Here is a 21,475-nt window from a genome sequence, read left to right as displayed (position 1 = left end):
TAAAGTACTTTGCATAAAATAAATTTAATGTATACTAGTAGTTATAGATATAGCTGTATACTGTTTATCAGTTTTCGTCACGTTTTGGGCTTATTACCATTGGCGACTAGTCGCATGCCCAACTGTCAACGCAAAATTCTTTGTCAAATGTAGTACAATTTCGATATGCGCAGCTGTGACTAATGATCGCGCGCGACTGCAATGTCAAATCATGAACCATCGCTACGGATTGGTCGCCATTTGGAAATTTCAAAATTCGAAGCTTTACTCCTAGTTTTTTACATTTCTACATTTGTCAGTTTATAGTTTGTATATTTTTGTATTTTTGTATTAATGTAGTTCTGTATTTTTGTATTTCTGTATTTCTGTATTTCTCTACTTCTCTATTTCTCACATTTGTAAATTTTTATTTTTAAATTTATACATTTCCAAAGTTGACAATTTGGAAGTAAAGAGACTTAAGAATTTGAAAATTTGAAAACAGAGAATTCTTATAACTCTAGAATATCAAGTATTTTATTTGTAAATTTAAAAATTTGATATTTCTACATTTGCACCATATATTTCTAAAATTGTTTAAGTGCAAACATTTGCAAGTGTAATGAAAGTATAACTTGATAATTTGCAAACTTGGAACTGCCAAATTCCTAAAACTCTAAATTCTTGAATTTACAAATTTACTTCAAATTTGGTACTCCTCAAAAATCCAATACTAAGTCGCTAAAACTCCAACCCTAAAACTTCAATACTAAATCACATCAAGATAAAATAAATGACTAAAAAGATTAAAAATATTTATTAATACAATAGTTCCATCATTATTTCACATTACAACATTAATCTACAAGAATAATTCTAATTTTATCCTCCTATTTCCATTACTAAATCGATCATCGTATTGACGAATGCGTCGAATAATTAAAATTGTGCATATCGATTGATCAATCAATAACTCTGCATGACACACGGGTCAAATATCGGTTTCCCCAGTAAACACGTAATCGAGCGATTGGGAAATTTGTAAGAAATCGCATCGATTCTGTGAGTCGACTTGGAGGATCGCGAAGTTGAGGGAGAAAAACATTCAGGAACTAGGCGACACTGTTAATTGCATTACTTGATTACATTCCCGCGGGCGCGGCTTCGTTTATGCCAATTAGCGCGCTCGTTAGCGGTAAACGCCGCATCGTGTCACGAGAGAATCGTCCTCGTTGTTATTTCTCTCCTTCTCTCTCTCTTCATATCTCGTTATCCCTGTTTCGTTCGTGTACCAGAGAAACGTTTGATCTGCCTTTTCGACCTCTCGTTCTGCCCCTTTATTAACAACACTTCATTAAGAGATACATCGAAAATAAACAATGGCGATCGTACGAAAGAAATTGAACTCGAATCGAGCGTACGTACTGTTTCTCCTACGAATTTCAATTAATTACTCGTTTAAACGATCTGCCACTATACTGGAACGCGAGATCGTTTGTTCGTGACTCTTCCCGCGCATTTTATCGACTTTTTATCGTTCCGATTGCCGACAGTAAAAAAAGGCGATAACACGTGATAACATCGACGAGAAATTCGTGTACGCTCGAACCTCTGTACTCTGTATCGTTGAAATTTCTTTGATATCGGTCAATTTACTTTTAAATCGCCGCTGAAGTATGAAAAGAAATGTGTAAATATTTAAATGTAAGCTCGCTAATAGACTCATTCTTTATATCCATAAAAATAAAATATAATTATTAATTTGAACATTATGCAAATAAATTATAAAAATAAGCATATATCATTTGGACTACAATTGTATGTTGGTGTAAGACCAGATAATTTTTTTTAATTATTTCGTTATTGGAATTTTAAACGAAATAAATTCTGTTTCATTCTACATCGTTATATTCGGACAGTTAACTGTCATGTTCAAGTTTAATAATTAAATTGATTCAGTAACCTTTCGTGTCAAATTATTCATTATTTTATTTGAGTGAAGTAACATGAAATTTGAAAATAATTTATTTCAGTTAAACTTATGTTGCAAAATAAAAATTTTTGAAATGATTTGTTATTTCAAGTAAAATCTATCTAACCTCTTATTTGAAGAAAGAAACCTGATCATTTTCTAACCTTAAAAGGAATTTGAATTTGGTCACATGGTTGTGATTCAGAAAGCTGCAAACTTCCACGCTTTCTAAGATCGTAGCCATAATTGAGCGAGTAATTACAATAACCTCCATTGTTCAAGACCAATCATTGCACGCGTTCTTTCGTGTTCTACGAAAAAGGGAAATTTTTACGGGAAATTTGAAGCACCTAAGCAGGAAAAGTGTTGAAAGTGATTGAATTAATAAACCATCAATCTTCTGTAATTACTCGATCAATAATTATTAACCATTAATTACTTCTCGCACCGAGTTACATTATACAGTTTCTATTATAACTGCATAGAGAATGCATTGCGATGAACAGTCGGATTTAATCAAACGGCACTATAGTGAGCAAGTACACTGTCAACGACCCATGAACCTAAACCGCTAACCCTCTATAAATCATTATAACCTAGCTGTGCTTCTCTCTAAATCGAATCTAAAGCTCCGCAGGACAGGAAGCATTTGCAAATGCCATTAAAATCTGAACATTATTATTCGACACAATACATTCATGTAATATTCTTGAAATTGTCTCCACCCGAAACCACAGACAGTATAAATCACTGTACTATTAGTATTATCACCTTTCCTCTCTACATTCAATCCTGTAGTTTAATCTCTTTCGTTCGAGATTTTCTACCAATGCAAATTTTGTTATATAGGATTGAATTATATAACTGTTAATATAAAGTACATTATACAATTATTAACATAAAATAAATTATATAATTGAAAATACAAAATATATTATATATTTGTAAATATCATATAATTTCATTATTATAAATGTGAGAAATGTATCATTCATATGTAGCTTTGAATGAGGCGTATAACTATACTTTTTAAAAATTGCATGTCTAAAAGAGGATGACATAGTAATAAAGTAAATGAGACTCATCTAAAGATTACTCGAATGATTTTACATTATTACTTATTTGAAAGACGTATTTTCTAACAATACATTGATAACAATATCAAGAGTTGCAATCTGTTAAACCTTGACATGTTCAGATCCAAGAGTAACAAATGCAGTGGGTCGTTCGTTTGAAACAGGTAATAAAATATAATCGGGTTTGAAGGTGTTAAATCTAAGACCAAATTTTTTACTAATCAGAAGGTATTATATTATGATGTTGTAGAGTGGGAACAATTTGAAGCTTGAAAATGAATTATTCCTTAGAGGTTATGTTTCGTGTAGTAAGATTTAAGTCACTTTTACGAGGTATACACGTATGATAAAATATACATATTACTAATACAAATGTGATGAATGTTACGGAAATATAGTGTATACTATAATAAATACAGTGTATACTGAATGTAATGCAAATATAATGAATCCAATAAAAATGCAATGTATAGTGAATACAGATGTAAAGAGCCTAATATAAATATAATAAGTGTAATATAAAAATATAATGTATACAATGTACATTGAAACTAATACAGATATAAATCTAATACAAATGCAATAGAAATAAAATGAACTAATCAAAGCTGAAAATTATTTCCGATTCCCTAAGCGAACTTTAACGATTTATGAACATCTCCCGTCAAAAAATAAAAATGATGCGAGTCCTGAAGGATGAAATAGACCAAAAACGACCGGAATACTGAAAATGTCGTAGTTGCAGCTAGGGAATCGGAATTTCACGCAACTTTAAGAGATCCGGATGTCAGTCGCGAGTTACAGCGAGCCGATTCCGGTTGGCGGCCGAGCAACGTTTTCGAGCGTGCACCGTGACCGGTGTAAATCAAGACGAACGATGTTCGATTTTCAGAATCGTCTCGCGAAACGAAAGGTGTTCTCTCGTGACACGTGGAATTCCTTTCCGGTTGGGGTGCCACCTCTCGAGAAGCGAGCTCTGAGTGCAAGATACGTATTTTTGTCCGCGTAATAGCGTGATTGCGCGGACGTATCGGAATACCAGGCGACACGTAACTTCCACGAGGTGTGATATTACATCTGCTTTATTATTTATATCAATGTACACATACACTCGCGTTAATATTCGAACAGTACTTCTGTATTTGTTACTGTAAAGGGATGATTTATCATACTTATTCTACAGAAACATAAATTATTTACTATAGATCCAAAATATGAAATAAATTTCTTTTCAATTGTAAAATCGCGATGTAACACATCTTGTACAAGTTATATTTTCACGTTCGGACATTTTATGAAAAATAAAGCACTTGTATATGAAATGTAAAAAAATTTTTATGTATATTTCAAACCTTTTTTGTTTAATAAACTCATGTAATCGTTGGACACAGCAATTTTTTTTACATACTCTGAAAAAATAGAATGTCCTTTTTTACTCTCGTTTGTAATTCAACTTTTGAATTTATTGCTGTGTTTTTAATTCCATATTTAACATACACGGGTTGATGGACATAATCCGTGCACTCCATAATTTACGATTTAAATTTCTGATTAAATGAGTAGTAATTTAGGTCGGCGCTTCTGTATGTTCATATTTCTGTACAGAAAATGTATTTATATTTGAAAATGTCGAATTCATATTTCAGAATGCTGAATTTCGATATACAAGGTGTTACCTGTAACTTTGTGTGTCTAAAGAATTAACATTCTCACAAAAACTGCTCATCTAAAAATTTCCGAATGCCAACAAATCAATTAGCTGCAAAAATGAATAAAAATCATCTCTTTACACAAAAAAGCGATTCAGTATCCCGCGTTTTGTAAGATACAGTAATCCGAAAGGTTGTTGATCAATTCACCATATCAGTAGACAGCACGATGGAAATATAATAGAAACTTTATCCGTGTTTTCAAAATATATACGCGATTTCCAGCGAAGTAACGAATAAATTATGCAGGCGAACACCAAAGAACAAGCTTTATCTTGGCTCAGTGCAGAATTTATAGCGATGTCACACCCGTATCGTCGGGAACTTTGAAACATTTCTCGCGAGAATGACGAGCATCGTTAGTTTCCATTCGTACGTTCAGTTCCCGCACAATTTCGACAAGTCAGCAATGCATATCGGAATGTACATTCATTTCTTTCGTCGCTATCGTTCCGTGGATGCTCGATCCAGGACGTTTAAAACGACTGTCGCAGCATCGTGCAAAGCTATTCAAACTATTCGACTGCTTTTAAACAAACGAAACGCCACTGAAATAATCCGTTACAAAGGCATACTTTTATAAACGTTTAATTACGAATCTCATAAATTCATTTCGAATTAAAATTTCATGACTTGTGTACGAAGTAAGGGACGCTATTTGCTTGGAATATTTAACGAGTTAAGTAGTTGGGAACTTGGAAATTTGGGGGTTGGCGATTTGGGTTTTCGAAATTTGGGGTTTGAGAATTTAAAAATTGAAGCACTTAGAATTTTAAAACGTATAAAATTGCAAACTAAAAAATTTGAAAAGGACCTTCAAAAAATCAAGAATATGTCAAAATAGAAAATTTATAAATAGAACTTTAACCTTTGCAGAAGCAATTACCCACCCCAGATTACAACATCAAACTACATACGAAAACTTTCCGTATGAAGGCAATATAGAGTATAAAATGTAGTCTCCATGTAAAAAAGCTATTACAAATAAGAGAATATGAAAGCTTACCCCATAGTTTCCTTTCTCTTCCATATTCGAGAGCATAATGAAGCACCGATTACATGCAGATGAATGAAAATTGAAACTTGTCCCGAGCACGAGTTACAAAGTACAGGAACGGCACGTGCATCGCACGAACGTCGTTCGATCACGATATTCTCGCATCAGAGCGAGGACAAGAATTAACGCACTGGCCAGTCAATTTACGGGGTAACAATGCAACAGAGGCGTAAGAGCGAAGCGTCGGGAAACGAGGAACGAGAGGAGTTGAAAAACCTGACCGCATGTTTTGCGGAGATAAAAGTTTTACGAAAAAAACAAAGTGAAAAGAGTGAATGGGACGCGAGGTACGAGGGTGGGAAAAAGAGCACGTCCATCCGTTAGGGGCAGTTCGCGGAACTTTCAAGCTGGCATAGGAAATGTCGAGAACGCTGAAATGCATTAAAATTCATCGCGTAATGACCGTCATAACCGGCTCAGCTTCGTTGAAAAAAACCCTCCCTCTGAAGAACGAAGAATTCTTTCTACCTACGCGAAGAAACCTCGCGCAAAAGTCAGACGGAAGTTCGTGCTTGAAGCGTCCTATTAATTGCAAGATAATTTTTACGTACCCTTAACATGAATAACGTTGATACGAAGCGGTGATATTCTACCGGTTGCAAGAAATTTCAAAGTAGGGTTCATGAAGAAATCGGATATATCAAAAGCTGACGTAGACGTCTTACGATGAATACGGAAATTTAGAAGAGGCGCTCGAGAAATATCATTGCAAGTGTCGCAAGAAACCTCATTTTCGAAATTAGTAAATGGCTATTTTTAAATTGAATACATTCTTGGTCTTGTAATTCTCTTTAATACTGAAATTCGATGATTCTTAGGTTAATACTTGTAATTGGATTCAGACTACATCTTCTCAGATATTCATTAGTTTTCAGATGATATCTTACATTAATAGAAAAGGGAATTCCTACTAATTCTAGTAAAGTTAAATTTAATTGAGATTAAGTTTCTACTGATCTAACCTAATTTATGATACCCTTCTATGTATACTCTACATTATACATTAATCTACATCTTCAGAAGAGGATCTAAATTAAGGGTTGAAACATTAAAGTATAAGTGAACATACGTGCTATAATTTGGTTTGGTGAAACGAATGCAAGTATTACAAGTTCTAGCTGGTTCAAGCATTACAAGTTCTAGCGTGTTCAGGCATTACAAGATTTAGTAGGTTCAAGTATTACAAGTTCTAACGAGTTTAAGCGTCGCAACGATCAATCAACAGTTAATCTCCAAACGTACACCTGGAAAACGTTTTGCGTAAATACATTTATCACGAATCCCTAGTCACTCTGCAAGTTAATCGTTATCAGCGACAACAGAATCTTCCAGCATTGAAACAAAGCGTCTCGGCTAAAACATAGTCGCAATCGGCCGTAATCCACAATAAACAGCTGATAGACCGGCGTACCATAAAATCCTATGAAACACGCGAAACCCTCGAAGTACAGCTTTCAATTCTACCTTTTCCGTGGTGCGGAGAAGCCGGTCCCCCTCGAAGTGTTCCTTCTGTAAAATCGATATTTATACAATCTCACGACAGTTTCGTGCAACGACCACCTTTTTGCGCCGCAAGAATTGTCCAAAACTATGTAGGAACCCACAATGGACGATCATGAAACTTACGAAGTTCGGGAGGTTAATAAGCATTTTATAGGAGGTAAAGTGCAGATATGGTAGGTTCTCGTTACGTTGTCATGTATGTGGAACTGCAGAGTAGGAAATTGGTGAAAGCGGCGATATATGTAAGTTTCGGGTCGTAACGTGCTGCGACGTAATGTGTATAATGTGTAATGGGTATGTGTTGCGATATGTAGATATATGAGAGGTGTGACACGTGGCAACGCGTTATATTATAGTGATGCAGTGTATGGCGAGTAATTCTCAGTATTAACATAAAAGTCTATTAATTGATACTATTGTCTGTTTCACTAGGATTGTACAATACACCACATGTATAATTACAAATATACATGTATATGTATTATGCATATGTTATGCACATGCATGTATAATTATAAATCATATGTATAAATTTTGTTAAAAATCAGTTATGTACTGTCAAATTGTCTTATAAACAGAATGGTGTGACCTCTTGAGTGCAAAATCTAATTGCTACTCCTATCTGTGTACTTTGATCGGACTTCACATGTGCAACTACAAAAACCAATTATTGCCAAGTTGTCATATTCAATGAAATGGTACAAGTCTTTCGAGTGCAAAGTCTATTAACCACCACTATTATCTATTTCCTCTGATCATACCTAACACGTATAACTACAAACCTCTCTGATAATCAGTTACATCTACCTGTTGTATTAAACCGAACGGTGTGAGTCTTCCGAATGCAAAGAAGACATAGATTGTTTAAAATTATTCGGTTTTGATCGTAATTGCAACGCCGTGAATTCTATCCAGTAATGGGGAGAGATGGAAGAAATAGACAAGATCGATCTGGAAAATCCTCGTCTTCACGTAAGATCTATCGTTGTTCGCGGTAGTCGAAGATCGTCTCGCTAACGAGCAAAAAGCACGAGGTACCGTTCTGCGTGCTTTGGACTCGGCCCGATGAAAAGACTGACCGCTCGAGTATCGTTGAACTCGCGTGCGCTATAATGCGTCTCGGTGCACGCGATTGATGCACGCTCGAGGAACCTGCTTTTCATGTCCCAATTGCGGCTAGGCCTCGGCGGCTTACTCTTTCAGATTTTTCCTTTTGCCCCTGTTTCGTTCGTTTCCTGCTTTTCCCTCCCTTCGATCTTCAAATTGATTAATTTCACAGTTTTTTTTTCATTTTATTTCAACGCTGCTGAGCAAAATTCCGGTTTTATTGGGGTGGAAGATTGGGATATGGAGCTTTTGCAAATTGGAAACTTTAGGAATTAGAGGATTTAGGGATTGGAGGGGTAAGCAGAAATTTGGAAATTTGGAAATGGGAGAACTTGAAGATTTGGGAGGTACGTAAATTTGAAATTATAATTGGAGTTAGAAATTTGAAACTTTGGGAATTTGAGAATTAAAAAATTTCAAATACTTATAAAGTTGAGAAAATGACAAATTGAGGAGTTGAAGAACTGAAAAATTGAAGAATTGAAGAATTGAAAAATGAAAAAATTGAAAAATTGAAGAATTACAAAACTAAAAAATTGAAAAATTGCAAAATTGCAAAATTGAAAAATTGCAAAATTGAAAAATTGAAAAATTGAAAAATTGAAAAATTGAAAAATTGAAAAATTGAAAAACTGAAAAATTCAGAGAATAAAAATTTGGAACTTGAGAATCAAAAAATGTCAAGACATAAAATATAAAAATGGTAAAATTTGAAAATGCAAAGGTTCATAAATTTTCAGAAACCCTCTGAAAGTTGAAAAAATATAAAAATGTGAAAGTGTAAAACTAATAAAATCGTGACCATAACCTATAAATCGGCAAAGCTATCATCTTGGTTTATTTGGAGTTAATACCAGTCGTGTTGGTAAATCGAACGAAGCTTGAAAACGGTGGATATCAGCCGAGTTAGCAATCGCAGTAAAAAGCATAAAAGTTAATGGGATATCCGTGGGAAGACAATGTTAAAAATCGTTCTTTTCGATTTTGCAATTATAAGAATTACCCTGGTATCGATCGTGCGATTTATGGTGGTCGTTTCGTTCCGATACGATACGTTTTTTATGGAGAAGATATGGCACGCCTAGGGTTGCAGAGATAGCAGAAAATGTTTCGGTGTCATTTGCCCGAACATTTACCCGGCCAATGAGCTCAGAGCGGATCTCTTGGGAGTCCCGTTGCATATTTTGTAATAAGCATGTTGAGAAAACGAGAAACCAGGCTTTTAATTGTTCAGCAACAACGAGGGAAACCCGTGATAAATTTCTTGTACAATTAACGATTACATCAGTCCGATTACGGTGCGATTATATTCGATTATTATTCTCTAACTGAAACCGTGACGAGAAACGATTTATCCGATGTTTTATGAATTCCATAATCATTTGCGGAAAATACATTTCTACATTCAGTGTAACTATTAGCACATGTGACACAAAGTGCACTATCTATAAATACGTACAAATTATTATTTAATATCTGGTACTTAGTCGTTTCAAATTTACTTATCACATATCGTGTCATTAATATTAATACTATTATTAATATTCATATAAATATTCATTATATTATTAAAATTTATGTCAACGTGTTAACTTTAATGTGCAAATTAACCCTTCGAAAATATTATTTACCGTATTTCAATTAAAGAGAAAATTAAAAAAATACGTAAAGATATAAATGACGTATCCAGAAGTCCTTTGTACGGCAAGGGGTTAACGATATCAAAGAGAAGTCAATTTGATTATGAAATCTATTGGCTACGTTGCAGATTCGGGTTATTGTACAGTCACGACTGTATTTGGATATGTAAAAGGGTTAGTAGAACAAGTCGAGATATCTGGCTGTGGTAGGTGGAATTTGATTAAATGAACAGGACAGATTCGAATGGTCTCGAAAACGTGTATGCAGTTTAAAGAAATTTCCCTGATTAAATGGAATTAATTGGTTGTGAACGTATTCAAAGAAGATCGTCACGCGTGCGAAATTATTTCGCTTGGAAATTTTTAATAGAGCGGGAAAGAATAATAAGTGGTAACACGTTAATAATCGAGGCTGGCGTGTTAACACTTTCTAAGAAGTTTCTTCCCTTCTTTCTGTCCGAACGTCGGATTTTCAAAATGAAATTACACGGGACCAGCGGCGGAGAATCGAAGAAAATGGCGTGGAACCTTTATGGAAGGCTGGCAAGGGATGAAAAAACCTTGGAGAAGATCGATATGGGGAAATAAAATCTCCCGTTTCTCGACCCGAGTGGTAATTTCATGGAAGTTCCAACGAATCGAGATAGAGAAAAAGTCAGTCGTCGATAATTGCCTCTGTAATGGCCGGCAGAGCTTAATGAGAAGAAAAAATTCAGAGGAATTCGCGGAATAATTCTGCGGTCGTACAGTCATTTGCGGAAACACGTTTGAGAAATTTTGCATCTCGTCTCAGGGAAAATTTTTATTTTCCCCGCCGCGTTAAACTCTCGAGTAACTTTTACCCCGACGCAAAAAGAAGCACGCGGATTAAAAAGAAATAAAAAAGGTTTCGTGTTTAAGTTGTTTGATTTCAGGAAATTTGATGTAGCTTCTGAATTTTCTTTTGTGTGTGAGATTTTCGGATTAGTTGGGGATTTGAGAATTTGGGAAGCTGGGAATTTAAGAATGTGGAGACTTGACAATTTGACAATGTGGCAGTTTGACAATTTGACTATTTGACTATTTGACAATTTGATAGTTTGACAATTTGACTATTTGACTATTTGACTATTTGACTATTTGACTATTTGACTATTTGACTATTTGACTATTTGACTATTTGACTATTTGACTATTTGACTATTTGATAATTTGACAATTTGGAAACTTGAGAACTTGAAAATTTGAGAATGTGGAACTTTGCAGATTTGACAACTTGTGAACTAGACAAGTTAAGAATTTCTATATGGAAATGAGAAAATTTGTAAATTCCAGCATTCGAGAATTAGAAAACGCGGCAATTTTACTCTAAAAAAATTTGAAAATGACCTAACCTCTTTCACATGCTTTTATCTATCGACCTACTTTCAAAATCCCATACCCATGTGAGTACAACGTTACAACCATAACGAAAAATAGACGAAAAACTTGCCATCGCTAATATTCGTGAAGGTAAATTCGTGTTTGAGACATACTAGCACATTACGAAATTAATTTTCTATGAAACTAAATCGACGTTGAAGGGAGATAACTGAAACGTAGAAGCGAATGGACGGTCGACTTGGGGGGTTGTCTTCCAACGGAGAACGACGTCGTTTTTTATTTAAATCGGACGAGGATAAATTGTTTCACTTACGGGAATATTTATTAGCAAGTTCTCGCTGTTCCCGACTTAATAAATTCCTTTCTATCTCGGCCGACCCGGCTTCCAGCATTATCGTCGCTGCACGCTTATTTACATTAAGTACGTTCAACTTGCGGATGATTATGTTCTTGAAAATCAATGAATATTATCGTCGCAGTGCGAACGTCGTAATACACTGTGTTATTCTTTATTTCTTGGCTTCTGTAATTAATTTATGGTTTCCAGTGATTGATGTACTCGGTCAATAAAAACGAGTAATTATATTGCTCGAAAACGATGAATTGCTATCTTTGAGAAAAAGAAGATACAGATAATCGACGATGTGGTCCGATTGATAAAACTGTATACTTGCAAAGAACTTTAAACTGTGTACACGACGAAAAAACAGTTAATAGCGCGCGAGAGAAATTTTTCAGGGAAAGAAATAAACTTGTATGCAGTTTATGGTTTGTCCGTAACAGCTCTGCGTGCTTCCGTTGCACAGCTATTTTGAGAACTAAATTTTCGGCGATGTTTGTTCAATGATGTTTGAACAAAAAGGTAAATATTTATTTGTACATTTTGCAGCGAATATAATATGCTTTTGTGTTTCCTCCGAGTGCGTGAAACTGAAAAACAAATTGCATTCAGCAAAATGAATTCTTTACCTTCAGTTTCAAATATTTTCTGTTGTGCTTTCTTAAAATTACCTTTGCGAAATTGATTCATTTATTTTTGGACATAATTTTTTAGTATAAACTATATCTTTCTTATTTTCTACTAATGACTTGTTCTTTTTATTTTGATTTGTGAGAATGTAAAAATACGTCTTTTAAAATTAAAAGAATTATGAAGAGGTTATCGTTTCGTTCGAATGATTATGTAACTTGTCATCCCTTATTAAAGGGTTCATTATTCAACTAAATTAAATTTGAAAAGTAATAACATGGTCATTGCGACTGACGAGAATCAATCTAACAATACAAATATATTGTTCATTCTGCTTTCACTGATAAAATTGTCTATATCAACAAGTCAAACAATACGTTAATGAAGATTAAACGGGAATTAAAATCTATAAATCGAAAGTACTCACTGATTAACGTTTATGGAAACAAATGTAATCTTTATACAACGAGTTGCAAGGTATTATGTAGTCGGTGTTTGATCTTAATCTAGATTGCTGAAAGTTCCCGTGAAAGAGAGATAATTCAAAGCCCCTTTTCTCGCTCTCTTTCGTAATCCACCGGTTTGTCGAACGAACTTGCAAAGCGTCGATCGTTTGTCTCCCTCCCTCGACGAGCAGCAATTAGCAATAGCCAACCCTTTTGTCTCTGACGAAAAAAACTCAACGAAAATTCCACTCATCGAATATTATAACTACGCCTACTACGATTTTCCTTGGTAACAGGAGAAATAGTTGCGAAGTTTGATTCTTGAAGACACCACAGATAGTTGCCCCAGTTTGTCGAAGTTCATGCATTTTTTGCGAAGCTGTAAGCTCGAAGTTTCGGTTACACAGTGCTGTCGTTAGCGCTGGACAAAGGGGTGCTATTCTGGGCACTACTTATACTTTAACATTTTTGTTATTTTGTTGGTTGTGATTTCTAAATTTTTTAAGTTCGAAATTTTTAAATTTCTAGATTTCTAAGTTTCCAAATTTTCAAATTTCCAAATTTTTAAATTTCCAGATTTCCAGATTTCTACATTTCCCGAATTCCAAATTTCCCGGATTCTAAATTTCCTAAATCCCAAATTTTCCAAACTCCAAATTTCCCGAATTCCAAATTTTCTGAATTCCAAATTTCCCGAATACCAAACTTCCCAAATTTCAAATTTTCCAAATTCCAAATTTCCCGAATTCTAAATTTTCCAAATTCCAAATTTCCCGAATTATAAATTTTCCGAATTCGAAATTTCCCGGATTCTATATTTCCCGAATACCAAATCTCCCAAATTCCAAATTCCTAAATTCTCAAATTCCCAAATTCCAATTTCTCAAATTCCCAATTTCCCAAATTTCCAAACATTGCATTCAGGTCATCAATATATTTTTACATACGTTACCAGTGTAGGATATTAATACATTCCCTCTACATATATGGCCAGTTTAAAACGTGAATACATAACCTCTACATATTTTGCCAGTTTAGAACACGAATATATATTTCCTCTGTATATCGCCAGTTCAAGACATGAATATATGACTTCCACATATTTTATCAGTTTACTACATGAACATATCTTTACATACATTGTCCTACATACAAACACAACGAAACATCGCTGTTTATCGTTAGTCTTTAGTGATCTAATATCGTTAAAAAATAATGTGAATTTTTGCCTCGAGTCTCAAGAACTCCAACGACGATTTTGCTGTCATCTCTTCGTTAAATTTTTTCAGTGAAATTCGCGAGATTTAACGCGATGTTTATGGGTGTCCTTTTAGCTTTTATAACGCGACACGAGGACTTTGTTTCGTACTTTATTTTATACTTGGCTCAACCTAAAACAGGGCAAGTATGCAAATTGGTATCAGTTATAAGAAATGGTCTTGTAAGAACCGTGAGGGACAAAAAGGGGAAATTCTATTCCAATCTTAGCCGAAAGTTTTTTCATAGGGGAGAGCACTTTCTTTCGTTCGAGGAGCACTTGTTAGTGAAAATTCTTCAAAGTGTAAACGGAAGGGAAAGTTGAGTCGATATTGGCCGACATCGATCAAGTCCTTTTATGCGAGAATTGAAAGCATTCGTAAGTTTCATCGCGCATCGATTACTGTCGAGTTTAATCGACAAAATTTATCGGTAAACTGAAAGAGGTGCGCCGTTTTATTTTTTCGGAATAAAATGTCCTTCGTATCGTTTGCGAATTAGTTATTTCAATATTGAGTTAGTATCACGATCGATTTCTTGTGGAAACAGTGCTATGTTGGTGATAGGTATCGATCGAGAATTTAGGAATTTGGAATTTGTGGGTTTGGTTATATTGAAATATGGTAGTTTGGAGATTTTCTGATTTGGAGGTTTGATAATTTTGGGATTTGGTTACTTGGGAATTTTGTCATTTGGAGGGGGACATTTGTGGATTTCGTCATTTGAGTATTTGATTATTAAGGAATTTGGTCATTTGTGGATTAGATAATATGGGAAGTCGGTTTTTTGGAAATTAGGTAAGTTCAGGATTTGGTCATTTTGAGATTTGATAACTTGGGAATTTAGTAATCCAGGGGTTTGACAATTTGTGGATTCAGTTATTTCAGCATTTGGTCATTAGAGGATTCGGGCAATTAGCGATTTGATAATATGGGAATTCGGTCTTTTGGAGATTTGGTCATTTGAGGACTTGATCATTTGGGAATTTAGTAATTCACAGATTTGGTCATTTGAACATTTGGTTATTAAAGGATTTGGCTATTTGGAGATTTGGTAATATAGGAATACGGTCTTCTGAAGATGTGGTCATTTGAGGATTTAGCTATTTGAGGACTTGATTATGTCGGGATTTGTTCATTTAGAAATTTACTAATTTTGGGATTTGGTCATTTGTGGATGTAGTCATTTGTGGATTCGATCGTTTGAACATTTGATCCCTTGAGGATTTGGTCATTTGAGGATTTTGTAGTATGAGAATTCGGTCTTTTGGAGATTTCACCATTTGAGAATTTGGTCATTTAAAAATTTGATGATTTGGAGAGTTGATAACATAGAAATATTGTCATTCAGTGTCTGGATAGAAATAGAAATAGGGAACTTGGTAATATAATCACTACCATTTAATCACTTAAAAACTTGGTAACTTAAAGATTTGATAATGTGGGCACTTGATAATTTCCAGACTTGGTAATTTAACATTAAAGATATTTGATAATATATATTTTCCTAAATTTTAAAATATTTAATTACCGCAATTTTTCTCTGAAACCCCAAGATTCTTAACCCTTCGTAGTATTTAAACAAGCCAGGCTCGTGACACACTTCCGATTCAAATGCGACAAATCTTACTTGAATATTTAATACATTTCAATTTGAAGTTCAAATCTAATTATAATTTGTATAGTCAAAGACTATTGAATATAAAATAGTCACAACATTTTTCTTTAATGATTTTAATACTATTATAGTTAATAGTTACTTCTGACCGACGCACATGACAAACTAATCATAGGGCAAGTTAAACATAAGAAACAACAAATAATTAACAAACAGTCAACAAAAATGAACAATCCGTTAACTATTTATTTTCTTATTGAGAAACTATATCGAATATATATCGATCCTTTTTTTCTCGTTTTAAACAAGCTTCCAGTAAAAAACTATTGAAATCCAATCTCCTCGGAAAAGATCCCGCACATCAAATACTGTATATTTATCACTTATTTTTTCGCATCGATTTCGGTGGGGGTTCTATCCGAGCCACCCTGTATATCCTGGGAAATATAAATGACCCATCGAACAAGACCAGGAGTAAGATGAATTTCTCATTCGTCCGTTCGCGTTTTTTTCCAACTGCGAGGCCAACACCCTGTCCGAAAGGATCATCGCGTCATTTTTCATTCTTTTCGATTCTGTTCTGCTCGTAGCAAGGTCTACGGCCAAGATAATCACTCGAAAAGGTTCTTTCTGTCCGCAAGCATGGAACGATGCTGGACCCTTCGAGTGTCGACTTCGTCTGTTAGGCACAATGAGTATCGTAGGTCCTTGGAGAAGGAAAGATTATCGGACGCCGCAGGAACGAGGTCCTTCAATAATGGTCAGTGGCCCTTACCGAGCCGCGTTCCTTCTTGATTGGCCAATCTCGCTTGTCCCTCGGTTTCTGTGGCTTCCTTCGTCTTCTCGTTAATTCGAAAGCATAAGACCGATTTGTGAGCGTCGTATCTTAGGCAAAGATCGTTCGAGCGTCGGCTTTTCATGCGATCCTCTGTACGCGTTGAAGAAACGGAATCAATGCCCAACGATAGAATCGTCTTTGATTCGCTCCGACAACTCGATCAAATTTTTACTTTCATACTGGCCTTCTATTGCGGAATATAATGGCGGTATTCGATGCGAATCTTGAAAGTCAGGGTGTTCCCTTTAAGATATTTCGTAATGGATAATTGAAGCATTGTAAATTCAATTACTCGCTTGATTTAATTAAATTATTATTTAGGAAATGCTAATGAAAGGAACTTTTTAGGACACTTAGCAGGTAATGGACAGCTAGATGACCATTTATCGAACGTTCATTATCTGACAAATTAGATTTCGAATCCTTATGCGAAATTTAGTTAAAATTTGCTCTAACTTGACCTTAATAATTTAAGTAAATTTTGAGTGCTGAACTACATCATTATATATAATTAGAACTGTATATAACATTAACAGTACCATTTTAAAGAAAAATTACGAGTTTCAATAATTATTGAAATTCGCATTCACATATTCTCCCTCCATTTCGTAATATATTCCCTTTCGAAATATTCTACCTCTTTTACGATTTTTTCTCAAACCTTATTAAATCAAATCCAAAAAAGGGGCTAAAACTGTCAGAAAAAGCTCGAAGTTGCTAAACATTTAAATATTTGTGCAATTTATAATATCGTGTGAAAGCACTTTTCTTTTTGATGCTCAGGTAAACCAATTTATCAATGAAAAATACTTGCAAAATTTATGTGATGGTATTTTACTTCATAAAGATACCATCGATAATTGTACTACTATATCGTCTAACTATGATGGATATTCGAGTGTCATCAACACAAAGGTTACGACGTAAATAACATCTTTTTAAATCGCAGCAAGATGATTTAGTATTCGGAGCGGTTTAAAGTTATGTCTGTTCGCGAGAGTTCGTTTTAATTGAAATTCGATAAACGTTCTCCCAAGATACAGATTTTCGCGGAGTACAAAGCCCGCGATATATTCGAGCATTCGAGTAACGCGTGTTTAATCGCAGTTTGTCGGTGTTCGGACAATATTTTGCAATAACATGCAAATTTTGTGTCGAGCGCAACGATGCTGCTCCGTAATTGTATCTTCTATTGCCGGCTATTTCGCAACACGTATTACGCAAACTAACGGAAAAAGAAGAAAATTTCTTCGTTATCTGGTACAATACCGATAACGGTGCACGTTTTTACCATTTTCATAGCAAAACGCGTCGATCTGTGTTTTACATAAGCGCGCGTACAGAATACGAGAACGACGCTTTCTGTTGCGTTTGAATCATACATTTGAGAAACGTTAAACGTTTGTGTTAAACTTCCCTGAAACGTAGACAATGAAAGGCGCTGATAGTTCTACAAATATGGCAATTTCGAAATTTCAGCGTCTCTGAATCGGGGGATCATTATATTCGTACATTTCTGAATGACTGTATTTGTGGAACACTGGATCAACATATTTTTTTGTCCTTAGATTTTTAATCTAGATATTGACATTTCTAGATCTTTAGATAGTTAGATTATTACATTGCAAGATTTAGATCATAATGGATACTAAGTTCGATACTGGCATTTTTATGTCCTAAGACATCCAGGTTCATAGATCCAAATATTTTGTATGCCAAGACCCCCAAGATCTTTGCATCCTTCAATCTTTATCTGTATCTATATTTCTAGATCTCTACATTCTCAGATCTTTATATCCCTAGATTTCTACATCTCCAGATCTCTATACCCCTAGATCTCTACATCCTCAGGTCTCCATATCCCTAGATCTCCACATCCTTAGATCTCTACATCCCTAGTTCTCTACGTTCCCAAATCTCTACGTCTCTAGGTCACTATATCTCCAGATTTCTACATCCCCAAGTCTCGACATCCAAAGATTTCTGCATTTCTAGATTTTTACATCCTAAGATCTCCACATCCCCAAATCTCTACGTCTCTGGATCACTGTATCTCCAGATGTCTACATCTCCAGGTTCATACATTTCTAGATCTTGATGTCTCCAGATCTCCACATCAACAGATCTCTACATCACCAGGTTCATACATTTCTAGATCTTTATGTCTCCAGATCTCCACATCAACAGATTTCTACATCTCCAGGTCTTCACATTTCTAGATCTTTATGCCTCCAGATACCTACATCTCTAGATCTTTATATCCTCTTGTCCTTACATTCCTAGATCTCTACATTTTCATACTTCTACATCTCCAGATTTCTACATCTTCAAATCTCTACATTCCCAGATCTGTACATTTCCATATTACTACATTTGCAGATTCGTAATTACAAGTATCACATATCCTTACATACTTCATCCTTACAATGTCTCTACATTTTTGTATCCTCAGATCCTCCTATTCCTACATTGCACTATCCCTATACATCTACTATGTATCTAGTACTCCTAAATACTCCCATCCCTATATCATCCTACCCCTAGATATCCCCATCCTTGCATCACCATTCCTGAATTCTTAAATCTCCATATCCCTGGATTACTACATTTAATCATTCAATAAAAATAAACGGAAGATTTTCAGTACTGCAGCTGTAGCAATCTTCCGAATATTAAAGAAAGCAGAAAAAGTTTCTCCATTATAAATTTCTGCGAAGCAGCGATTTGAAAAGCTTTTATATCCTCGAAGGCTTTTCCAGCAGCAGAAACAAAAATTGGATCACTTTTCATCATAAACGCGTACAGATGTTGCCAAAACGTTTGGATCAAGTTAAAAACAAAGAAGAGAATTATGCAATCATTTAATGGACGCCTTTATTCTGTCAAAGGTCTAATTAAATCGCTACTGCAAATACTACGAAAGTTTTTACAGTGACGCAATCATTTCGACGAATCTGCAGTAAACTTTAATTTTAAGCGATTATACGGAATATAATATTTATTCGGTGGTCGAAACGTAATTGAAAAGAACAGCGTTGAATCATTTATTTCGTTATCAACTCTATTTATAGTGAATTGATACAAAAAGAACAAAGATATAAAGTTATTAAACTGAAATATCATTACTCCAGATAAATAGATTGAATACAAAAAATGTCCAAACTTAATAATTATCAAAATCTTCATTTTACATTATACATTAACGAACTCAGGCTTTCACAAGCAGGTATGCAAATATTACTGTTCAAAGCTCCGATCATAATCCGGAATAATTTATTAATATATTATAATTATTTTATACGGGTTACAATCAGTAACAATAAATTGAAGCAATAATTACCAAAGGATAATTTTTATTCCTCTACTTTCGTATAACCTTTCAATTTACTAATTAAACATCAGAGAAAAGTAGAGCAAAAGAAGCAGCAGTTATCGTAAAAAAATTCCATTAGATTACTAAGACAGTTTTTCCCGGACAAAAACACGAACAGGTTGTTTCGGCCGGCTCGGATTAACACTGAAACTACCAAAGCCGGTTCACAAGTTTCTTTTTACAAAGTGCACAATTTTTTAAGGAGATTTTCTTGAAATCAACGCTGATTATCGTAGAACTAAATAATTAATGTGTGCATCAATTTATTTTTTAAATTAAACATGTTTGAAGTTTGGTGTCGAGAGAAACAATGCTTACCCGCTTTACAAACGTCTACATCCAGATCGCCGCTGATTCCGTGAGGGAACTTGGTGTTAATCAGCTCTTCCACGGTAAATCTACGCCTGCTCGTTCGTAGCTCGTTGTCCGTGGAATCGGCGTGGACCGCCCGGCAATCGGCGTATCGGCACGCCAGCCAAAAGATCGAAAGCAACAACAGCAGTCTCATCTCGATACCGTCGATCGGTCTTGAAAAGACAACGAGCCTCTCTTCTCTGACCCTAGGCCATAAAAGACCAACCGTACTACCGTCTACACCGATGCATTTGCCACTGTTTTCTTTTTCACCCCTTTTGTCGTTCACCGACGAACTTCACCACTCGAAAGTAGTTTTCGTGCGGGAAAAAGGAAACCGATCACATCTCCGAATATTTCGTAGAGGACAACAACGGAACGATTCGATCTGGGATCGTTTTCGAACGAAAAAACTTGATATATTTTTTTCTGGCGCGAACGGGAGAGATTCGGTGGAGTGCGTACCGAACGCGGCGCGTACGTAGTCGTTACTGAGATCCGATGAAACGCCGATCTCGGAACTTCACGAACATCGTGTCGCGTACGTCATCGAGGAGATAAGAAAGATCGCGAGGAAGGCAGCTGGGAGCACGGTCAAAGTTCGTGTGACAGATTAGAGGACGGTATTGCCGGCGGCGATCGTCCTTGCGTGGAGAACGTGGAGAACAGACTGATCGTCCCTCGCGGCCGACACGACGCGTCGTTCGAAAGCGCGCGCTCGTACTGGCATTAAGTCGAGAGAGGGATAAAGGAGGAGGGGGATATGTATGTATATCTAGAGGGGATGCCGGGAACAAGCAGTCTCCTCCCTCGCAAACCTGCACGCCACGAGGGTGGCCGAGACACTGACCGAGCTTCCGTGGTTTGCACAACGCCGAACCCTCAACAATCCTCCACCGTCCAAAAAACGACCCTGCCAACCTGCACGTAATGCGCACAAAATTATTCGACCCTGTGTGAAATGTCGTAAACTTATTATTTCGAACTTTGATCGAGCTTCTCGGGTAAACTTTGCTCATTTAATAAGGTACAGGTATAGTCGACTGCAAATCTGGCTTCCCTGGAGATACGTGTTAATTACAACGGGTGGTGGGGAACACTGCTGGAGCTATAGTTGACAGGTTTCTGAATTTCGAACTTTACAAATTTCGAAATTTTGAAAGTTTGGAAATTTTTGAATACATTGAGAATTTTGAAACTTGAGAAGTTTAAAAC

General features: G+C 35.5%; 1 protein-coding gene across 1 annotated transcript in view; it reads right to left on the bottom strand.

The window, feature by feature from the left end:
• The window catches only part of tok (tolloid-like protein 1 tolkin), a 72,676-nt gene extending 51,582 nt beyond the window's left edge, over positions 1 to 21,094 (bottom strand). The window contains exon 1 of the mRNA XM_003701284.3: positions 20,225 to 21,094. Within this exon, the coding sequence (XP_003701332.2) occupies positions 20,225 to 20,414 (190 nt within the window). The 5' untranslated portion in view covers positions 20,415 to 21,094. The remainder of the gene's footprint in view (positions 1 to 20,224) is intronic.
• Positions 21,095 to 21,475: the final 381 nt, after the last annotated feature.

This window comes from Megachile rotundata, chromosome 1 (assembly GCF_050947335.1).
Source record: "Megachile rotundata isolate GNS110a chromosome 1, iyMegRotu1, whole genome shotgun sequence".
Classification (NCBI taxonomy): domain Eukaryota; kingdom Metazoa; phylum Arthropoda; class Insecta; order Hymenoptera; family Megachilidae; genus Megachile; species Megachile rotundata.
Note: the sequence above shows the minus strand (reverse complement) of the source record. Positions and strands in the feature narration are given on the sequence as shown.